At 37.0% G+C, this 22,161-nt stretch overlaps 1 protein-coding gene across 2 annotated transcripts in view; it reads left to right on the plus strand.

Moving 5' to 3' along the window:
• Positions 1–16,862, plus strand: part of RGS1 (REGULATOR OF G-PROTEIN SIGNALING 1) — a 217,142-nt gene extending 200,280 nt beyond the window's left edge. For both annotated transcript variants that reach the window (XM_089395130.1, XM_089395129.1), the window contains exons 8-11: positions 15,283–15,515; positions 15,669–15,793; positions 15,955–16,076; positions 16,223–16,862. In XM_089395130.1, coding sequence (XP_089251256.1) covers positions 15,283–15,515; positions 15,669–15,793; positions 15,955–16,076; positions 16,223–16,450 — 708 coding nt within the window. In that variant the 3' untranslated portion in view covers positions 16,451–16,862. The remainder of the gene's footprint in view (positions 1–15,282; positions 15,516–15,668; positions 15,794–15,954; positions 16,077–16,222) is intronic.
• Positions 16,863–22,161: the final 5,299 nt, after the last annotated feature.

The following is a 22,161-nucleotide window of genomic DNA, read 5'->3' on the forward strand; positions in this document are numbered from 1 at the left end:
GTTTTGAACATTTAAAGATTTACAACTTTAATAGTCATGCTCTATTCTAGTTGAGCTCCCAAGCTATTCTAGAATCATCCCATCCTTCCTAATCTCTTCCGCTCCCATCATATCCATCCTATATTGGAATATGCCATGGCGTCAACTGTATTGGCCTAACCATTCATAAACCCCAAGGGTGACAACGTCGACTATATCAACCAAATTTCCCAGTAGGCATCCAACAATCATCATCACACGTCTAGGGGAGTGTGACTCGCACATTCCTTCCACGACTTCAGGTTTTGGAGGATAAACGGTGGGCAACACCTCCACCCCTCCTAGTAGGACCAGGGTCAACACCCTATCATGGAATTTCATTGAGCCTCAACTGTTCTTGTAGTTTTGTCATCACACGATCGGTTTGGTAACGATACTATTTGCAATGTAGACACTTGTCCACACATTATAACATATGCATCAATATATTCAAAACCAATTGTATTCAGATTACAGTTTTTTGCATTCCTAATATGTTGTTATCTATGATATTGATCTTTGAGTTCATATAACATATTTGGCTATGTCTAGCAAATATATCTGTAAGTTAGTCTTCACATTAAGTAGTCAAGTGTAGTCATCCTTGATTATTCCCATTTCATCATTCATGTTGATACGTAAAATAAAATAAAATAAAATAAATTATAGACATCACATTCATAACATACTTCATATTGGTATTCATGTACCAACAATGTTAAGCATATAACATACTTCATATTGGTATTCATGTACCAACAATGTTAAGCATATAACATACTTCATATTGGTATCCATGTACCAGCAACATTAACCATAATAATTTGAAATATCATTCTTATGTGTAACCTTTCATAGTTATAGAATAGTTCAAAATGATAGTCTCAAGTATCCAGCCAAAATAAAGTAAAGATATACAAAATAAGGTTTTAAGTGCTTCCAAATCAAAACAAGTTAGCGTATTTCTGGCATATGGTCTCTGTTTTTTCCCAGGTAGCCGATCTAGGACTATACTTGTCCAATTGGACCTTAACTTGGTCTACCGGGCAGTTCCCGAGCTATTGAACACTACATTCCAGTATACGTAATGGTTCGATTGAAATGGTTCCCTTGTCTAATACCTGCAGTTCTTTCCATTGAAAGTTATGAGATTTGTCAGCTATGTAATGTCTTAGTACAGATACATGAAAAACATTATGAATTTTATGCAAGTGGGGTGGCAGTGCAAAACGATAGGCGATAGGCTCAACTTTTTCCAGAACTTTAAATGGCCCAATAAACCAGGGCGACACCTTTGTTCCTTTTCCAAACCAGATGGTGCTTTTGTTTGGTCTAATGCAGATAAAAACCCGATCCCCTACTTCATAATTCTTATATGTGCTGTGAGCCTCAACATAACCTTTTTGTTTATCTTGTGCCTCCTTTAATTGTTTCCTAATTTGTTTTATGTATTCTTCCATCTCTTAGAATAATTCTTGCCCCACTATCACCCGATCCTCTAACCTGTCCCAACTTAGCAGTGTTTTGCAAGGTTTTCCATATAATGCTTCAAATGGAGGCATTCCAAGTCAACTGTGGTAACTATTATTGTATGCAAATTCAACTAAGGGCAAGAACTTTTCCCAGTGTGTTTGTTGATCCATAACGTACATCCTCAACATATCTTCTATTACTTGGTTCACCCTTTCTGTTTATTTATCAATCTCGGGATGATAAGTTGTACTTAAATTTAGTTGAGTTCCTAAGGCTAACTGCATACAAATCCAAAACCTTGAAGTGAATCGTGAATCTCTATCTGATATGATTTTCTTAGGGACTCCATGAAACTTGATAATTTCAATTATAAATACCCGAGCTACGTCAACAACTTCATAAGTGTCTTTTATTGGAATAAACTTGACTCTTTTCGTTAGTTTATCCACCACAACTAGAATAACATTGTGCCTTTGTGGGGTAAGAGTTAGGCCGACGATAAAATCCATAGAAATCACTTCCCATTTGGTCATAGGAATGTCGTGAGCTTGTAGGAGACCTGCTGGACGATGATGGTCAACCTTCACTTGCTGACATTTAAGACATTTTGCAATGAATTGGACAATATCAAGCTTCATGCCTACCCAAAAAAAGAGTTTCATTGTGTCAGCGTACATTTTCTTTACACCAGGATGCACACAATATAGTACTCTGTGGACTTCCTTAAGGATGGTGTTTCGGATATCCCCACTATCAGGGATATACATCCTTCCATGTAACAGTCTGTCGTCCTCTAGTTCATATCGCTCAATCTTAGGTTCTTTTGTATCTTTACTATCAAGCTCAAATCTTACTTTTAATTTTTTAAATACCAGCTATCTTCCAAGAGATGTTTTAGCACTCGCTCCCTCAAGTCTACCTTGATGGGTATAAGGGAAAAGATCCTTTATTTTCTACTTAGAGCATCGGCCACTACATTCTCCTTCCCTTTAATGTATGAAATTCTAAAATCATACTCACTTATGAATTCACTCCATTGTCTTTGCTTAACATTCAAGTCCATTTGGGTAAACAAGTATTGCAAACTTTGGTGGTCGCTTTTGAGCACAAAGCTTCTCCCTACAAGGTAGTGTCTCCATATCTTCAACACTAGTACTACACCGGTCAATTCTAAATCATGCGTGGCATAGAGTTCTCCATGGGGCTTTAACTTTTTTGAGGCATACATATTACTCTATCTTGCATTAATACTGCACCTAATCTTTGCTTGGATGCATCTGTACATACAATAAAGTCTTTGTCCATGTCTGGTATTTGCAAGATTGGTGCACTAGTCAAAAATCTCTTAAGCTTAGTGAATGTGATGTGACATTTCTCAGTCCATTCGTACCTAACTCCTTTAAGTTGGAGGGTTGTGATAGACTTTGCAATTTTTGAGAACCCTTCTACAAATCTTCGATAATATCTGGCTAAAACCATAAAACTACGCACTTCATGCACATTTTTCAATATCGGCCAATCCATGATTGCTTTTACCTTCTCAGGATCTATTGAAATCCCTTCACCAGATATAATGTGACCTAGGTAATGAATCTTCTTCTGAAAGAAGGAACACTTGGATAACTTTCCATATAACTAATGTTCCCTAAGGCAAGATAATACTATCCGCAAATGTTCTTCATGCTACTTCTCATTTTTAGTAGATGAGAATATCATCTAAAAAGACTTGTACAAAGCGCTCGAGGTACTTGCGAAAAACACTATTCATAAGATTCATAAATACTTCTAGTGCAGTGGTCAACCCAAATGGTACCACTATGAAACTGTAATCCCTGAAGCGTGTTCGAAATGCAGATTTAGAAATATCATTGTGCTTAGTTCTTAATTGATGATAACCCGACCGTAGATCGATTTTTGAAAAGACTGAAGCCCCTTTCATTTGGTCAAAGAGGTCATCAATTCGAGGCATTGGATACCTATTCTTTACTGTAGCTCGATTTAAGTCTCGATAGTCTATGCATAGCCGCAAGGAACCATCCTTCTTCTTGACAAAAATTACAGGAGCACCCCAAGGTGAAATATTGGGTCGAATGTGTCCTATGTCCAATAGTTCCTTCAGTTGAATTTGTAACTCTTGAAGTTCCAGAGCTGTCATTCTGTAGGGTGTTTTAGAGATTGGTTTTGTACCAGGTTTTAATTCTATTGTGAGGTCAAGCTCCCTTTTAGGAGGTAATCTTGGTAGTTCCTTTGGAAAAACATCTAGAAATTCAGATAACACTAAATATTGCTCTAGGGATGGCCCTTTTTCCTTGCTTACTTCCTTTACTGCATATACCTGACATCCTTTTCTTAGGAAACACTTTATTTGCATCGCTAGATGAAGCGTAAAGATATAGTCCTCTTAATACCCTGGATTTGGATCGATTCACCTTCATGATTTATGTAGGGAAGTCCTTTTCCATAACAGTCCACCCAAGCTTGATGAGATTCGAACCAATCCATTCTTATGACGGGGTCATAAGTTCCTAACGCTGTGACGTATGCTTTTAGCATAGTCAAACAGACCCCTAGATCAACTTTACATTCCTCAACGCTTGATTCTACAAATTGAAGTTCCCCTGAAGCCATTTCTACCTATTTAAAATCTTTTTGCTTGCGTGCTGCCAACCCACATTTATCTAATGCATATGAAGAATGAAACTATTAGTAGTACCAATATCAAATAAGAATTTGAGTTTTATGTTGTTAATAGTACCTAAGGACTCCATTATAATGGACTGATGTTTTGCCTAGTTGTTGTTGACTACTGCATGGATTCTGTGACTGCCTTTCATATTTAATTTTGGTTCTTTTCCATCCCTATGTATCACACTTGACGAAGCCTCTGGGTAATCACGCTGAAAATGAGTTCTTCCACATTGCTAACAATTAAACTAGGGTGATCCCCTTGCGTCATACTGTGAGTGTCTTGAAAAGGAGCTTTGTCCTCTTATGCTGCTTCATCTCACTCTTCTTCCTCTATTATTAGTTCCTCGAGAGTTCCATTGACTTACGTTAGATCTTAATGATACTGCAGATACAACATTAGTTGCCATGGGTGCCCTTGCTCCTACTCTTGGAGTAAATCTATTACCATAAGGAGGTGGTCTCAAACTACTCCCCTTGAAGAAGTTCTGGGGAGTCTTCCCTGGAAATCCTGGTTGTGGGGTTCCTATTGGCCTGACATCCCTTTTAATCCCTAGATGTTCCTGTGTATAACAGACACATTCCACTGCCTCTAATACTGATGATGGCCTCCACATTCTAACCATGACCTTGATTCGAGGATTTAATTGATACACGAAACACTCAGCTTGACATTCATCAATATCTAGATAGGGAAGGTATTTTACAAGTTCCATAGATCTCATTTCATATTCTTCCACTATTTTGTTACCTTGGATTAACGTGTGGAGGGCTTCTTCCTGTTCCTCTTGAAAGTGGGGTGGCAAGTACTTTGCTTGAAAATTTTCTTCGAACAACTCCCAAGGAATGTTGTCTGCTGTGAGGTGCAATTGTTTTTCTAGATTTCCCCACCAAATCAAAGTACTTCCTCTTAGTTTAAATATAACGATCTTTGTCTTTGAGGTAGAAGAATATTCTCTTAGTGCAAAACACCTTGTCATTCCTTCCAAGTTCCAACCATGATTCAACATGCTCTTTGGCTCGTCCTCCTGAAAATTATGGATGCTTAATCTAGCTCCCTAGAAATATCTTCATGAGGTTGTCTATAATCTAACCCCCTGAACCCCTCAGGATTTCCTTTCTCAAGGTGAGATTGCTCTTCCTTGGTACTAGCTGTCGGCAGTGCTTTTAATGTTTCCAATATGGCTTCCAGCGAGCATGTTTTAATGGTTAGTTCAGGTACCATAGAAGTTGGCGCCGACGATGTTGCTGGTGGTGGTGATGGCAGTGACGACGATGCCTGATGACGTCATCGTTAATATGTGTCTACCATCACAACTTTTTTTTTTAATTTTTTTTTTTTCGTAGGTCGCAAAATATGGTTATGAGTATCTGAGATACAATTTAGATTAGCATATACAACTTCGTAAATTCAAGCTCACAAGCGGGTAAAGGTTTTCTCACATTTCTTAATTAATTTAAATCTTGTAGTTTTAATATGCTTTTCCCATTTTCCTTGTTAAATAATTTAAGCTACCTTATATCAACAACATTATCTTGATATCTATAATTAGAATCAAATGTAAACCTCTTTAACCAAATTTAATAAAACCTAACATATAAATATTAATAAATTCATAATTAATAAATATCTCTCCTTTACATTAATAAGATGAGGGATAATAGAAATGACCTAAACGAATAAGTGATGGCTATACCTTCAGCTCGAAAATGTAAAACGAAATGTATAAAACCTTTTACTAAAGCAAAAGCGCAACGAAATTTAAAGTTTAACGACCTTGAGAGGTGAATTCAAACTTGTAAAACTACATTGAATTCACTGTTGTGAATATCAAAGTGGTTGAATACCCAACCCTTTTGAGAATGGTACACACTGTCAGTAAAAGGGAGACATTATAAGTTTGCAGTTTATGTATCTCTTCTAGAATATAGCTTCACTACCCTCGTTGTCAAAACTAAGATTCTATGCCTTCGTTTTATCTGCAAAGGTTTGCTTGGCATAATATATCAACGCTTGACAGTTGGTATATTATCATTTTGAAATACTAACATAAAGTTATATTTATTTTGCATTAAATTTTTTTAACATTTATGCTCAACTATATTTGTCCTCTCCTATACCAAACTTCACAACCAAAATGTGAAAAAATTAATGGAATTCATACACAGATTCCTTAATATTATTATATTTCAAATACCATAATAGACCGTTAAAAACTTCTTAATATAGAATTGATGGTGAAAAATTAGACAATAGATAGGTAAACCTAACTATTGGAGAGTGATGGATGCCAAAGAGAGTGGTCGAGATGAAAGTGTGTGCAATGTAAGTGTAATATAATCTTTGGCACAGAATGGAGGAACTTGGGGTTCCTAAACGTTTGAGAGCAGCTGTGCATAGGTTGTATGAAAATGTGAAAGTCAAAATTAGAACTTCAGCAAGCATTTTTTAAAGTTTTAGAAGTGATATCGGGGTCAAGCAAGGTTGCCCATTGTCTCCTACCATTTTTGGTTTATATATCGACAAGCTTGAGGAGTGGTTAAATTCGCAAGGGGGTGATGGTATCCATTTGGGCAAGTTTGTTATAAGGCTTCTTTTGTATGTAGATGATCTTATTCTAATTGCTAAATCTGCTCTTGGTTTGCAAGAGCACTTACTATCCCTTTAACATTTTTGTAGAAGGGTGGGGATGCAAGTTAATATTAGCAAAACAAAAGTCGTTGTTTTCTCTAAATAAAGAAAACATAACCAACATAAGTTCTACTTTGAAGGAAACATTTTGGAAGAAGTTGCAGATTACAATTACCTTGGAATTGACTTCAACAAAAATCTAAGCTGGGATGGTTGTAAAAAGAAAAGAACTTTGGGGGGTTGGAAAGCATTTTATGCTTTTCAAAATAGGTGTAGAGAGGCAGAGTTATGGGACTAGAAAACCACTCAAACTCTTTTTGGGCTTCTAGTGATTTCAGTGATTCTCTATGGTTGTGAATTGTGGGCCAGCAGTACATCTGACATGCAGTGGAAACAAATTGAGAAAATTCAGAAGTGCTTGATTACAAACAAATTCAAAATTAAAAGTGTAGTTCCTTATGCTATCTTGTTAAGTGAAACAGGGGTTGTTCCTATTGAAGCAATTGCTATGGTGCGAGTCATAAGGTATTTAAAAAAAATTGAGCAAATGGAAGAGGGCAGATGGCCTAAGGTTGTCTTTAATGACATATTGTGCAAAAGAAAGAAGACTTGGATGCAACAAAATAATAAATGGTTTAGTAAATGGGGTATTTACTTGAACACATGTCCCATAAACGATAAATAGTTAAAAGCTTTTGTTATGGATAAGTTCCACAAGCGTACTTGGGATAAGGAGCTAGGGAGAAAGAAAAATTACTATATAGAAGTGTTTAATCCCACTCATAATCATCAACAAAAAGTGTACATAGAGGCCAATATTTCTTGGAGAGCCAAAATTCTTATTGCTCAGTTAAGGACTAATTTTCATCAACTCCGTTTTGAAATAGGGCGCTGGAAAAGTGCAAAAGAAGTGTTGGAGGAAAGAGTTTGTATTTTTTGTTCTTCCGGAAAAGTGGAAACAGGAAAGCACTTCATTTTAGAATGTGAGACCTTCAAAGATAACAAGGAAAGTTATGTAGATATTCTGACAGCTAGCTCTTGGGATAATCTATTTAGCGAAGGGTTTGTCGAGAAACTGGGAGTGTTTATTGTGAGGCTTCACAGGAAAAGGGTTAAATACATCAACCAGATGAAGAAGCAATCTGTCCCATAGGCTATATTTCGCCTCGTGGACATTAAAATCATTTTCTTTCTTTCTTTCTATATATGTTACTTAGCCGACCATAATTAGGTAGATGCACAACGGGCACTCTACAAAACGTGTGAAGGAGAACAAAATAAATGAATTGTGCAGACTTGGGAAGTGTGCGAGAATTGTTGGAGGAAAGCAAAATCAAAGCTTGAACACACATTTGGGCGGGAGGATGGTTTATTTCAACGAAAAGCGTCAAAGTCAAGGCCCATAGGCCCACTCACATCATAAATTAACATAAATATTTACATCCTAATAATTAAATATCATAAATTAAAATTAAGATAAATCTAAACCAATTTAATTTACATTACTATTTTAAAATAAAAAATTTAGCAGCTAACTGGCTATCTATTTGAAAAAAAATTGACATCTCATGCATTGAGATTGACAATTCCCATTCGTCTGGTCACATATATATATATATATATATTTTTTTGGATTGACAGGGAGGGATGTGTCAACCGTTTTTGGCATGCTTGATGATAATTAAGTTGTATGCCCAATGTATAGTATAATGTAACTGTTTAATAAATTACAAGGAACCCACAAATCTAATAAATGACACGATGAGAAGAGCACGAACTATTTACCTAAACATTTTTTTAACTGCTTAATAAACCACAGGAAACCCACAAGCAAAGAGACGATAACGACCATTGAACTTTTAACGATGAGATTATTCCACGAGCGACTTCGAGGATAATTAACCAACACTTTAACGCCGTAATTAATCAACACTTTAATGCATATACAATCTCATTCCATCTATTCCATTCAACCACGGGCACATTAATGTCTATTTTCTATTATTTACAATTTATTGAAATACTTTCTTTAAATTAATTGGGTTGTTCAATATATCGTAAGTTAAAATGAATATCCAATTTAAATTTCAATTAGAGTCTTCCAATAACTTAAAGAAAAAATCGAATCAATGCTTCCTCTGCCGTGTCCATGTCTATTGTGCATGCGCTTGTGTTTTCCCGAAGTTTGCAGGTGCGAGCTTACATAATAGGGGAATGCACAAGAATGCGGGGAAGCGGATTGACCGAGGAATGGTACTGGGCCATATCCTGGGCGACGCGCACTGGGTAGGTAGGTGTTGTTGGCAGTAACATTATTCCGTCTACGCTAGAGAATTGATCGATCAAGGGGTAGGGTTGGTTTCGACCTAATTGAGTTGGCCAATTTATACAAATTAAAATGAATATATAAAAATAAATTTGGAATAAAATTATAAATATTAAATAAATTAAAATTAAAATAAATATGGAAAGAAAGAAACAAAGAAATTATTTTAACCGGTTAAGATAGCCTATATATGAACAAAATTTGTTCCTGCATTTCTGATAAAATCCCTGTTAAAATCCGGAACGGAATGGAATGACGAAATTGGATGACACTATGACAACATAAATTTTTACCATCTAATGAAATTTATGATAAATCAGAACTTTAATGAACAAGAACACGAGCTTCAACTCAGAGAGGAAGTACACCCAACTCTACCCTCGTACTACCCTAATTACAGTGACAAAATCTAATGCATAGATCTAATACTTAAGGTGTTCAAAACCTTTTTTTTTTGCCGCTAGTATCCTCTACCAGCGATGATGACACGACTGCATAGTGCTATGTGGGTCAAAGATGTGGAATGGTCCTCCCACCGGTTATGGATATGCATTTAGAAGGACTGAGAGTGATACACAATTTTTATATATATCACTTAAATATATTGGTTATATATCCCTTGAATATTTTATTAATTCGATGATGGCACCGGTATATAGTTCTCTGTGGGTTGAACACGTGAGGCTCTCAGTTATGGACATGCATTAGACTTCGACAATGGTAGAGAGGGCCGAAAGCGATACATAATTTTTGTGACATAGTCCAATTATATACAAAACGAGGAGACCTCCGATGTTGTTATGGTTAGAACAATCAACTACAGTTTGGCCGATAACCCTACAAGAATCGCATAATTCATTTTTATATAACTAAAATTTTAATGCCCTAAGCCATAGCCCATTTCCAAATTCTGATGTATGTAGGACTTATAAGGTCATGAAGGGTTTGAAATGGCTCTGGTACCAAATTTAAAGCCCAAACTTTACAATTAACTAGAAATTTAATTACTAGATTTTTACAATTTATAAGATAATCAATTTAATCTAAATTTACCAATTTAATCGCAAATACTTTTTTGGAAATCTTGTTTAAAGTTGATTCTAGCTATTGTTGCTCCCAATATGCTCCTGCTACCAAAGCAACCATTTTCTCCTAATCTATCTGGGATCAACCTATCTGGTTCCCAATTCTAAAAGACTTCGAAATTGAGGTCTTCTGACCCTGTGGCTTTCTCTGTCTTTCTTCCTGTGTCTTCGTTTTACCCCAGAGACAAATTTTCAATTCCCCCTTCTAAAATCCTCCTCATCTCCTTAAATCCTTGAGGTTCCTTCCTCATCCTCCTTATCTCCTTAAATCCTCGAGGTTCCTTCCTCGTCCCGCCATCTCTTCACCGCTTTCAATAGAATACTATCTGAAATTTTGCAGGTGGTCACCGCCCTCTCTCTGACAAGATGGGTTAATAGATTTGGGGCACCATCTTCATTTAGCGATTGAGACTCTATTTATAATCCCATATGAATTGTATTTCTTAATTAATTTGTTTGTATTTTATTTCCTTTAGATTGTAAAATATCTGATTTCTTTTAGTTAATATAATATTTATATTAAAATATCTTTTAGTTTGTGTAATATATTCTAGTTATAAATTATGATGGTGATACACACATTAAATACTTCACTCAATATATTCATTATATTTTGGTGAATTAAGTATTTAATTAGTACTTCAATAATTGATTCATTACCTTATATTTGGACATTTTTTATTTATAATTTATTAGTATTTATACTAGTCTAGTATATGCGATCCATGCATATGCAACTATCATGTTAATATTCCCATCCTCCTTGTAATTCGAGATGGATCATTATATCTCACATCAAAATATACTTAGCCCTCACAAGTCACACTCAACTATTACATAGAGCTTAAAATATAATATTAATACCTCATGTAGACTCACCACGCTTTCTCACTAACCCAACAAATATTAAAAATTTTCTTTGAGAACTTTTAACAAACAGCTAGCAAGCGGTACTTTCATCAAACACTTTGTAGATAAAATGGAAACACTTGTAACATAAATAAATATGAGGCAAATACTTGAGAGAATTTGGAGGAATCCGGCACAACTCAAACAATGTAGTAGTCCGATTCAGCCTTAAGAAATGATAACACCTGTCTCAAGAAGTAACTTGGCCATCAAGGAAAACTCGACCCCAACAAATAATCTCTGTTCAATAGATAATTTTGGGTTTCAACAAATGAATTCAGCTCCAACCAATACACTGGGCTTCGACAAATAAACTCAGCCCCAATAGATAAATTTGGCTTCGGCAAATTAATTAGGCAAATAAACTAAGCCCATCAAATAAACTCAACCCCAATAGACAAATCTGGCTCCAACAAATAATTACGATAAATGGGACAATAATACGGCCTCAACAAATTTAATTTCTTTAGAAAATATCCAGAAGTAATTATGCCGAGATTTTAATAAATTCCTGCGAAAATTGGACAGCCGATGAATCACAGTTTTTTCATTGAAAAATGACAATAGGAAACCAACCAAATTTATTAATAATACTAAGGAAGAATCTCTCTCTATCTCTTTGACTTGGAAAATTTAATCAGCGACTACACCAATAAATTGAACTGCTGCAAAATAATTCGACCAAACAAGAGAAATTCAACCTGGCAACAGAAATTTGGCACAACAAGATAAATTCAGCCCAACAAAATAATTTCGTCCCAACTAAATAAATTCGACCAGTAAAATAAATCTGTCCCAGCAAGATCACTAATTTTGGCCCTGCAAACCCATGAATTTTTGCCCAACGAATCAACTTGCAATTTTTTTTTGTCTCTTCCAGAATTTCTGGCTCCAATAATAACTATCTTCAAACCCTCAGGCTGACAGGAGAACTAGCTCTAATACCACTGTAATATCCTTTTTGGATATTTCATTAAATTTAGGGATTTTTTCTTCTGACAAATATGCCATGAATTTTTATTGAAAATTAGCGTGAGAAATCATCAATTTATTCGAGAGAAATTGATAACTTAAAAACCCATAAATGAATAATGTTGCCCACTCCGGCAAATTGAAAATAAAATTATGACAATCACAATATGAGATGAATGCAACAAATCTCAACTTTATTTTATTAGAATAAATACTGACATTACATGCCCATACAAATAATTGATGTGTAGCTAAAATAGAACCCTCTAAACTGTTGCAACATTGGATCTGACCTCCTAAACTGGACTGCAAATATAGCTCAACTAGAGGATCTAGACTATCCTCGCTCCAATCTTCAGATCTACTGCAGATTTGATCTCCAATAACCCTGCTGAAGCTATGTGACATTTCTGGATGAAATTTCCTCAACAATGGGTTGGGTTTTCGTCCAACTCACAATAAAAACCCAATGGTTTTCATCCTGGGCTTACTTAGGTTGAGAACCACATTCCCAAAATCTCTCCAATAAGAAAATATTACAACTTAAGATGTTCCAAATGATTTGCTTCCCTTCCTTTTAAAGATCAAATGGATCCCTCTCCAACCTTCTAGAAGTACTTTGTTTTATTATTTTATTTCCATTCTAGTAGATTGTCCCCTTTACTTTATTTAAGTGACTTTTATTTTATTTAATTCACTTTACCCCCTTTTGGCTTTTTTCTTCAATTAAGCATTTTCCCCTTTTTAATTAATTGAATGACTAATTAGAGTCACTTTTAATCTAGGAAAATGGTAAATTTGCCTCTATGAGCTATTAATAAACTGGCTTTTCCTTAGAAATCTTTTTTAGGTATTGGAGAAAATGTGTTCCTTAGCGTCATAGACACAATCTGAGACTAGAACACCTGTCCGAGCTACATAAACTAACAGAGTCAACCTTGCTTAGGAAGAGAGAGCCTTGTATCCAAGTTCCAAGACAATTGGATGATGAGCCTTGGGAAATGTTGCGTTGTAGTTAATGCTATAGCTGGTGATGCAAGGTCTATTGTTGTGGGGCGATGTACTATTGGAACATACTTAATATAGCTTGCATCATTTTGGTCTGGAACTGTTTTGTTGTCATTGGATTGCTAGGTTGTTCACTTTGTTGTTGTTAAATAACAAGGTTTCCATCAATATTCATTGTTGTTCCTACATCTGATCAGCGGAGATTTGAGAAATATTGGAGTCCTAGTAATCACTAGTATCTAGAAGAGAATGATATGGTTTGTTGACCTGAACTGAAAAATGGTTTTCTACGAGTTTGGAGTGCTGAATAAGCATCATGAATGTGGTACTATACTACAGGTTTTGGCTGCTGTACAATGGATTTGATTAGCATTACATTGTAGATACCAACAATACCAACAATACAAGCTGAGAACCAATAGAAGAAGTGCAGAGACCAGTGGTACAGGAACAAAACTAGCATTTCTATTGGTCATCAACAGACAAGCCATTGCTACAGCAAATTGCAGAAATCTAGTAGAAAAATGTGGAAAAGTATGAGAGAATTCCAAGTGATACTACGTTACTTGTGTGTCAAGGATGTGAGATTGAGGAGAGAGGTGACAAAATCAAATCACTTAAACCACTTGGAGAACTATTAATGGAAAATATAGGGAGAAAAAGATCTGAAGGGGGCCTTGATGAAACTTAGTCTAGTGAACATGTGTAAACATGTAATAGATTTGTACTTTTCGATTTTATGTTTCAACTTTATCCTTATTTCTTTTGGGTGACTTAGTCTAAATTGATCACTCGCACACTTTATTATATATCATTAGAGACATGGTCAAACTTGATCACTCTCTCAGAGTTTTGTACTCTATATTTCTCAATAAAAATGAGTGTACACGTGTAAAGTGCTGACTGTCTTCTCTTATACTTGGATACTAGCTCTCTTGTGTATATTTCCTCTATTGCTGGTATTGTGTCCATATCAGGGCTGAAATCATGAAACTGTGAAAAAGGTTCTAATCTTACAGCTTCCATACCAATTGATATGGGCACAAAATAACAATGTGAATACTCATATACAAGAATATAAAATCCTAAGAGATCACTAAAGTAGAAATGAGATCATTGTAATTTACATTAATATTGTATTAGGTTATTTATAGAGTACAAAATTGGAGAGTGATCATCATTGACCAAGCCCTTGAGGGTTACAATAAATATGCATAGGTGAATAATCATGTTTGACCAAGTCACCTATGAGTTATTTACCATGAGTTAGGAGAACTACAAAAGACAAATGTAATACATAGTCAAACTATGTCCACTAGGAACTTAGAGATTAAGTCTCAGCATAACTGCTATCCAAGCCAGTGTGAATAGATGAATTAGGTTAAGGTTCAGCCATTCCTGGGTTCTTTGCCTTGGTTTGAATTGCCATCAAAATAATTACTCCTTTAACAATGCACCCCTTAAAATGTATCTTCAAGGTCATAATTGAATCAGTTAATTAGCTTTCCTAAAGAAAATCATGAAGCAATCTGGGAAGACTATAAACTTTTGGACTCAATTTTTGGCATGCATCCATCAATGCAGTAATATTTTCACCTGTTTAGTAAGGAATCAAAGATCAATTACATGTGATTGGGAAGCTCTCTGGTCAGGATATTATCTGTCAGAAGATGTGGATTGTGTAACTTGATTAATTCTCGAAGTGAAATGGTAATAGAATGTTTTTCAGCTATAAAGCTTTAAACAGGAGCAAAAAGTGGGATAACAGAATGTGAGTATCATTGGTTCCATCAATTAGTGTCGTCAACTCATGTCAGAAAGTGAGGGCTCTGGACTTTTAGATTAGAGTTGCATCAAACAGAGATCTCCTAAGCATTTCCATTTAAAAGAGTCGTTAATAGTAAAAAGCCATCTGGGGAGTGCTCACTGTAGTAGCTCTTCCGTACTTTCTTATCTCCTTGAATATTGAATGCCTCTTCAGTTTCTTAATATTGTAGCTTCGGTAATCTTTGTTCTAATTTGGCTTTTACGAGGCTTTCAAACATAGTTACATTCAATTATAATATCTTTGTAAAATATATGTTTGAATTGGATGAAATGGTTTTAATTGATATCACTAAGTAGTTTACTTGAACCATCACCTACATTCTAATTCTCTGTACTATTATTTGTAGGCCAATATTCTGGTTCTCTCCTTCTTTTTTATATCTATGTCACGACCTCTATTCACCCAACTGAGCATGAGGAAACGAGAATCTGATAAACTTGAGACAATGGGGCGCATATTAGGAGTTCCAGAAAGCGGATTGCTTTTTCCAACAGGCATGCCTTTGAATTTGGATGAACCTCTTGAAAAGCTGCTTTGTCAGAAAAAATTTCGACAATCTTTTATGGCTTTCGCAGATAGGTCAGTTTGCCCTTATTGTGATTTTTGGAAGCACTCTTCAGAGTGTTCCTTCATTTGATATCATGTGAAGTATTGTATTTTAACACCATTCCTTCTCATTCTAGTAAATTATACCATTAGTAATAGTTTTGATATATATTTTTTTCCTAGCAGTCGAATGGCTGGGGAGAGTGTACACTTCTATGATGAAGTACATGAGTTGAATAAGATCCCGATTGGTGACACAGCACGTAGGATCTATATGGCAGGACATATAATTGAACAATATATAGCTGTTGGTATGTAGCATCTGAATCAAGTTTGATAGGAATCCATATAATTAATTTCTGCTTCTGATAGAAGCTTTCTTTTGTAAATCATTAAGTATGATTTCAGTTGAGTAACTGAGAAAAGTTGGTGCAATTCAGTTCCTGGTAAAATATATGTGCCTTTTCTGTAGATTCACCTATGGAGATTAACATATCACATCAGATGCGCCAAGAAATTTTGGACACAACTGATCTTGCTCATCCTGATCTCTTCACAAATGCAGTCAATGAGATGGTGCGAATGATGCAAATGGTAATATAGCACATCTTACTAATTTAGTTCAGATGGATTTATGCTTTTTATGCTTTATTTATTTTAAATTGTCACATTTCATGATGCAAGTTTTGAAGAAAGAATTTGGCATCAATTGACAATCCTGTCTGCAATTGTACCAATAGAATCTGGAGAAGGACTACCAGAATTCCACTTTCTATTCACGATTCAAGGAAGAGATCAGAGATGTAGCTGAAGCATGTGAACTTTGGGACAATACAACTATTTGGGATTATTCTCCAAAAGTAAGTTCTGTCCATGGTACAGATGATCCCTTTGACCACGATAGCCTTTGCAGGAATTCTGAGGGATCATGGCAATCTTCCGTACAAAATAATAATTCCTGTCCATAAAACTCAAGTTCAATAAAGTCTTCAGTTCCATTTTTATTGCTAGATGAAGCTGATCTGCATCAATCATCGTTTAAGCAAATATAATGCAGAACCCTTTCAGTGGGAGCTAGGCAATTTCATTCATGGGATGGCTCCTTATCCTTGTCACTTCCATCTTGAAAAATCCCATATGTTTAGTTTCTTTGATTTTGACATTTTGTCTATTCATCCAGGTTGGAATTACTATGACCAATTTCAAGAGATACATTATTGCACTTCAAGTTGGTTTTGTATCAGTTATCCAGAGCTGCAGTAGGCACACTTGTAAATAAGAGATGTATTGCGGTGCCTATGTTTGATAATGTCTACCAGCAGTCTGAAATTTTCATCTAAGTTAATTTCGATCAAATTCGTACTGTTGTTTATTAATTCAGATACTTGTCTCAATAAAGGAAGAATAACCATTTAAGAATGTTACAAAGTTCTTTTTAGACATTTACAAATTAATATTCATGGGACTGTTACCCACCAAAATGGGTAACCCTATAGGAGAAAAAATTTTCTCCTATCTTGGACAACCAGCCAGTGAGCAACCCGACACATTGCTCATTGGTGATGACATGTCACATTCCTCTGCCATCTGCACCAGTCATGCAGCTCTCACCATCCGACATCCCTCTTGGATGAAGGTGGGCTGCCACTCAATAGGTACTTTGTCCATTTTGCAATCGAGTGTTTTTACTTAATGTTTTGGGCATTTTAACATGGATAAAGGGGTGATCTGGATGATTGACCAATCCTGACTGTAAACTTGTTCTCTCACCTTACGGGGGGGTAATCTTTAGCCCTAGTCCAATGGGACCTCCTCTAAGGCATTAGGGTTATAAGAGGGGCACTAATTGGGAAACTTGGATTGAAGTAGAGTGTCCATTACCCTATTCCATACACATCTTCAATTTCACATTATTCTTTTGATAGCACCTCCATCCTTTAGGTTAACTGTCATTGGTTCATTGGGATTTTGGCACTCACATATCCACATCCTTGAGTAAGGATAGAAAACTTGGCCCTAGAGGTTGATTCAACTAGAAGAACGAAAAAACATAAGATGGCCACATTGAAAGAAAAATAAAAGTTAAAATGCAAAAGATGGTCGGGAATTTAGTGCATGGGAAAAAGCATGAGCTCTATGTGAAAATTTCAAGATCTAACTTTGATCTAGACTTATTGTAGTTGACTAGTTATTAGTCTCCTATCTTTTAATGATTATTTGTCTCAGCAAAATAATTTACCGCGAACACTGAAATAAACACTACTGCAATATTCACCAATTAAGAATACACAGGAACTTAGAAAATTACACATGTAAAAAATAGCCACCAAAATTTTTGAACAAATGTCCTTGGAAAATCCCCAATGTGGGGAAAGCTAGTTACGTAGATGAGAGTTTTATTATTCTTTAGCAAATTTGTAATTGAAAATTACATAAATTGCTTGTCGTAAAATGGCAAAGCTTCAGCAAAATTGATCTTCACTAACCAATGGATCTAGAAAATCTAAGATCTTCCTCTGCAAATAAACTCGGCTTCACAAGGGCAATTCACACTTCCTCCTAGTACTTGCATTGGCCAACTAGAAATGCGCATTTTCCTTCACAAAAACTGACACTGCCTCTAGGAAATCGATCTTGCAAGTTCTACTATCTCCAACAACTCACACAGGCCACTCACTCCACCTCCAACAATTCGCTTTGGCAACTGGTAACACGAATTGGTCCTTAGACAAATTATACCCGTAAATTGGCAACTCACACTGAGAAACTTGGCCTCCGTCTGCAGAAGTAATTTGGCCTCCTTTTGTCTCTCAAAAACTAGAAATCACTGTGAAGAAATCTCTCTTGAATCAATGTTGAAAACCATCATTAGTGTCAAACCCCACGTTATCACTGTGCCCTTGCTCATTTGCTATGATCTCCAAGATGCTCATCGACTTGCTCTTATAATCTCTCGTTGAGAAATCAATGGCCAAGATCTCATCTTGATCAATGGCTAAGATCAACTTGACTCCATCAAGCACATTTTCTAGAAGTCACTAGAGAGAAATTGACTTGTGTAATTAATACTGATCAATCTATCAACCTCTCTGGTGCGCTTCCTTCCATCTCTATAAGTCTTTGCATGAGTGGGTGCTTCCACTCTTTGTTCCTCTACATGTGGTTGTTCCACATCATCCTGAGGTTCCTCCTTTGGAGCTAAAAGCTCCTCATCTGCATGTAACTGAAGCTCCCTCTTGAGGAAACATCTCATGGCCTTCTCTTCATTGAACTTCACATCTCTATGAACCATTGTCATCCTGTTGGATAGTAGGTGCACCCGATAGTTGTGAGGTGTATCATTGTACCCCACAAATATACCCAACTCAGTTGCTGGCTCTAGCTTTTTCCGTGCATCCTTGGTAACATGACAGTAGACTGATGAACCAAAGATCCTGGAGTGCCACATCTGGTTTCTTATCTGAAAAAGCTTCTTTTGGTGTAATCATCCTGAGAATTTGATGAAGGCTTATGTTTTGCAAATAAACATTTGTGTTACATGCTTCAACCCACAAGTGCAACGAGAGGCCCTGATCATGTAACATTTTCCGTGCAACTCTCACAATACTTTTGTTCTTCCTTTCAGCCACCCCATTCTGTTGTGGGTTGTGAGGAATTATTAACTCTTGTCGAATGTCTTCTGCTGTAGAAAATTTCTTGAATTCATTCGACACATATTCTCCATCGTTATCGCTTCTGAGAATTTTAACTTTCTTGCCAGTATCTTTCTCGGCAAGTGCTTTAAATTCACAAAATTAGCTATGTGAAAATCCCTCAATAGAAACATCTATTGCAGCAAATTGATGTTACTTCTCCTACTTGTTAATTGATGCAAGTTATTTATTGTGCTCTACAGTAAATGATGAAGCAAATACATATGCAGCCTTCACCTAATTTACATATATGTGGAAACAAAATACTAAGCAAGAAAGAAAAATACAACACATAAGATAGTTATTTTTGGACAAATAGTCCCCAGAAAAACCAATGCAGGAAAGTCGGTGCAACAACTCTGAGGGTTTATTATGATTAAGTAGTAGTTCTGAATACAACTCTGGATTCCCTTCCGACAATCCAATTACAGAGAAAAAAACACTAGCAAAAAACTTAGTGAGATTACCTCACTTCATCCAGCAAATCCCTCTGATCCAGCAACTGAAGTAACTATCCTGGCTACAACGACGCTGCCCCTTTGCAGTAACGGCGTGAGCCTTTGTGGAGCTCTATAAGGCTCTACGTCAACTCTGCGCTGGGTCTCACTGCCTTCTGGAGCTCCGACGTCAACCTTCCTAGCTGATCTGGCTGCTCCCCGACAAGTTTCGGATTTCTGCAGGAGGACAACTCTTCCTCTGCACTGGCTCTTCCGCACTGCGTGGGCCCTCCTGACCCAATGTCAGTGCTCCCTGGGTTCGCGCTGCCTCCTTTGGTGTATTTCTGCCTCTGCTGAGTATTCAGGGTTCTGAAGAAGATCCTCCAAACCAACTATCCATGCCCCTTTGCTGCAAGAGATCTCCTCAATTGATTTTTCCTCCTGAGGACTTCTCACTTCAGAAACTCGATTTTCTCTATTTCTCTGTGTTTTTTCTGAATGACCCTCAAGCTCCTTCTTATATCTTCTTGTTGGAAAACCAACGTCCTAGATTAAAACATAATCAAAGGCTTAGATCTTTTTGGCTTGATTCGTTACTTTTTCTAGAAGATTCACCATCGATTAAATTAATACCCATTAATATTTTATTTTTCCCAAGTTTAAACTTAGGAACCCCATTAAAAATATTTTATTTTTCCCAAGTTTAAACTTAGGAACCCCATTAAAAATATTAATTATTTTAATAAAATCACTTATGGGTGGAATTTCCCAGAACACTTTCTGGGTTCTTTGGAACACCTGTGCCCAAGCCTCCTTGCAAAATTTGAGGCTTAGAGCACATCCGAAGCTACCCCAAATCAACACTCCCTCTTAGCGAGGAATGTGCTCTATCAATACACTACCTCTCTGCATACTGCTCTGACTCTGAAGCATTGTCTCTGCGTTGCTGATGTCTGACTTGTTGTCCACCAACCACTGCGCTATTGCTGCTACTGTATTGTTGCCTTTGACACTACCAATGCTACATCGGTACTGCAGCTCCCTCTCAAAAGATGCATATGCTATGCAGCTAACACTGCTACTACTAACACTACATCCGTATTGCAACTCAATTGCTGATAGAAGCGTCTGAAAACACCCAAAACTAGACAAGTATCTAGTGGATACACCTTGGTGGTGGAATCCTGACTGCTGCTAGTCCCACTCTGCCTCTGAAGCCATTGCGCCTCTGAAGCTCTACACTGTGCCTCCTCGCACTACTTCCTCTCTGCTATGCGTTGCTCAGCCTCTGGCTCTTCTAGCCACTGCATCTATTGCATCAACACTCCATTGAACTTAACTAAAACTCCACCATCCCGCTACTCCTGATCATGGGCTCCCGTAGCAAGGTGACGATCCAAGAGGTGGGCTCCTCAAGGATCCTACCCATCTGTAGTCCTCCTGACTACAACTCTATATCAACCCACCTCCCTCCTTGAGGTATCTCGGTTGTCATGACGAACTCCTCCTCGTCGATCTTTGCAGTTATAACCTTTAGATCATGCTTCTCATCCTTATCCTTTTTCTTCAAAGGACACTGCGATGCATAGTGGCCCATCTCGCCAGATCTGAAGCACTTCACCTTGAAGACTTCCTTCTTTCGTCTCTGTTGCCCCTGTTGTCCCTTCAATGCAAGAGTTGTGTTATCCTCTTCCTCCACTTTGGGCTTCGACCCACTGTTGCTATTACTCCCGTAAAGTTTGACCTTAAGCAAGTCTCTCCTCAACTCTTCTTGTTTCAGAGTTGCCCACATCTTGTCCTAATTTGGCAATGTTGCTCTACCCAGGATACTCTGGACAAAGATTTACCAATCATCTGAGACAAAATTTAGAGCTAGTCTCACTAACTCTGAATCTTGAGGTGTATGTCCTGCAACTGACAGCTCATCACGGGTCTCCTTCAGTTTCGTGAGGAACATATCCGCATGTTCTCCCTTCTACATCTACGCAGATCTCAATTTCTGCTCTAAGTACATCTTCCGCTCCTCAGAAGATCTCTGATACAATGTGGCCAAGGCATCCCACATCTCCTTAGCAGTCCCTTTGCTAGCAATGTGGCACACCACGTGATCCTTGACTCCATCCAGGGTCATCCTCTTCGCCTTAGCCATCTCAACTCTGTACTTCTTCAGTGGATTTACATCCGTTGGGACAACTACCACATTATCAATGTACATATTGAGGGCATGCTCATCTAGAAGGAAAATCATCCTAGCCTTCTAGATGGCATAGTTGGAAGCCCCGTCCAACCTGTCCTGATCCCTCAAGCCACTGGTTTCCATATCCTTTGAAAACTGTCGAACAACCACCTCTTTCTCCCTACTGCGTAGCTTCTAGGCTGACTTACGCACTACCTGATGGAGTTGGTAAGTTGTTGCTCCTCTATTGCTTAGCAAATGAGAATTATTGATTTCCTCGACAAGAAATCACTGAGGAAGTATTCCCTCACTATGCTCTTCTTCTTTCTTCTGACGACTTTTAGCCCGACAAAACTACCCACTGAAAAATCTGC

This window comes from Pinus tabuliformis, chromosome 1_2, assembly GCF_031772625.1.
Source record: "Pinus tabuliformis cultivar Carrire ecotype Pingquan chromosome 1_2, CPIR1, whole genome shotgun sequence".
NCBI lineage: Eukaryota > Viridiplantae > Streptophyta > Pinopsida > Pinales > Pinaceae > Pinus > Pinus tabuliformis.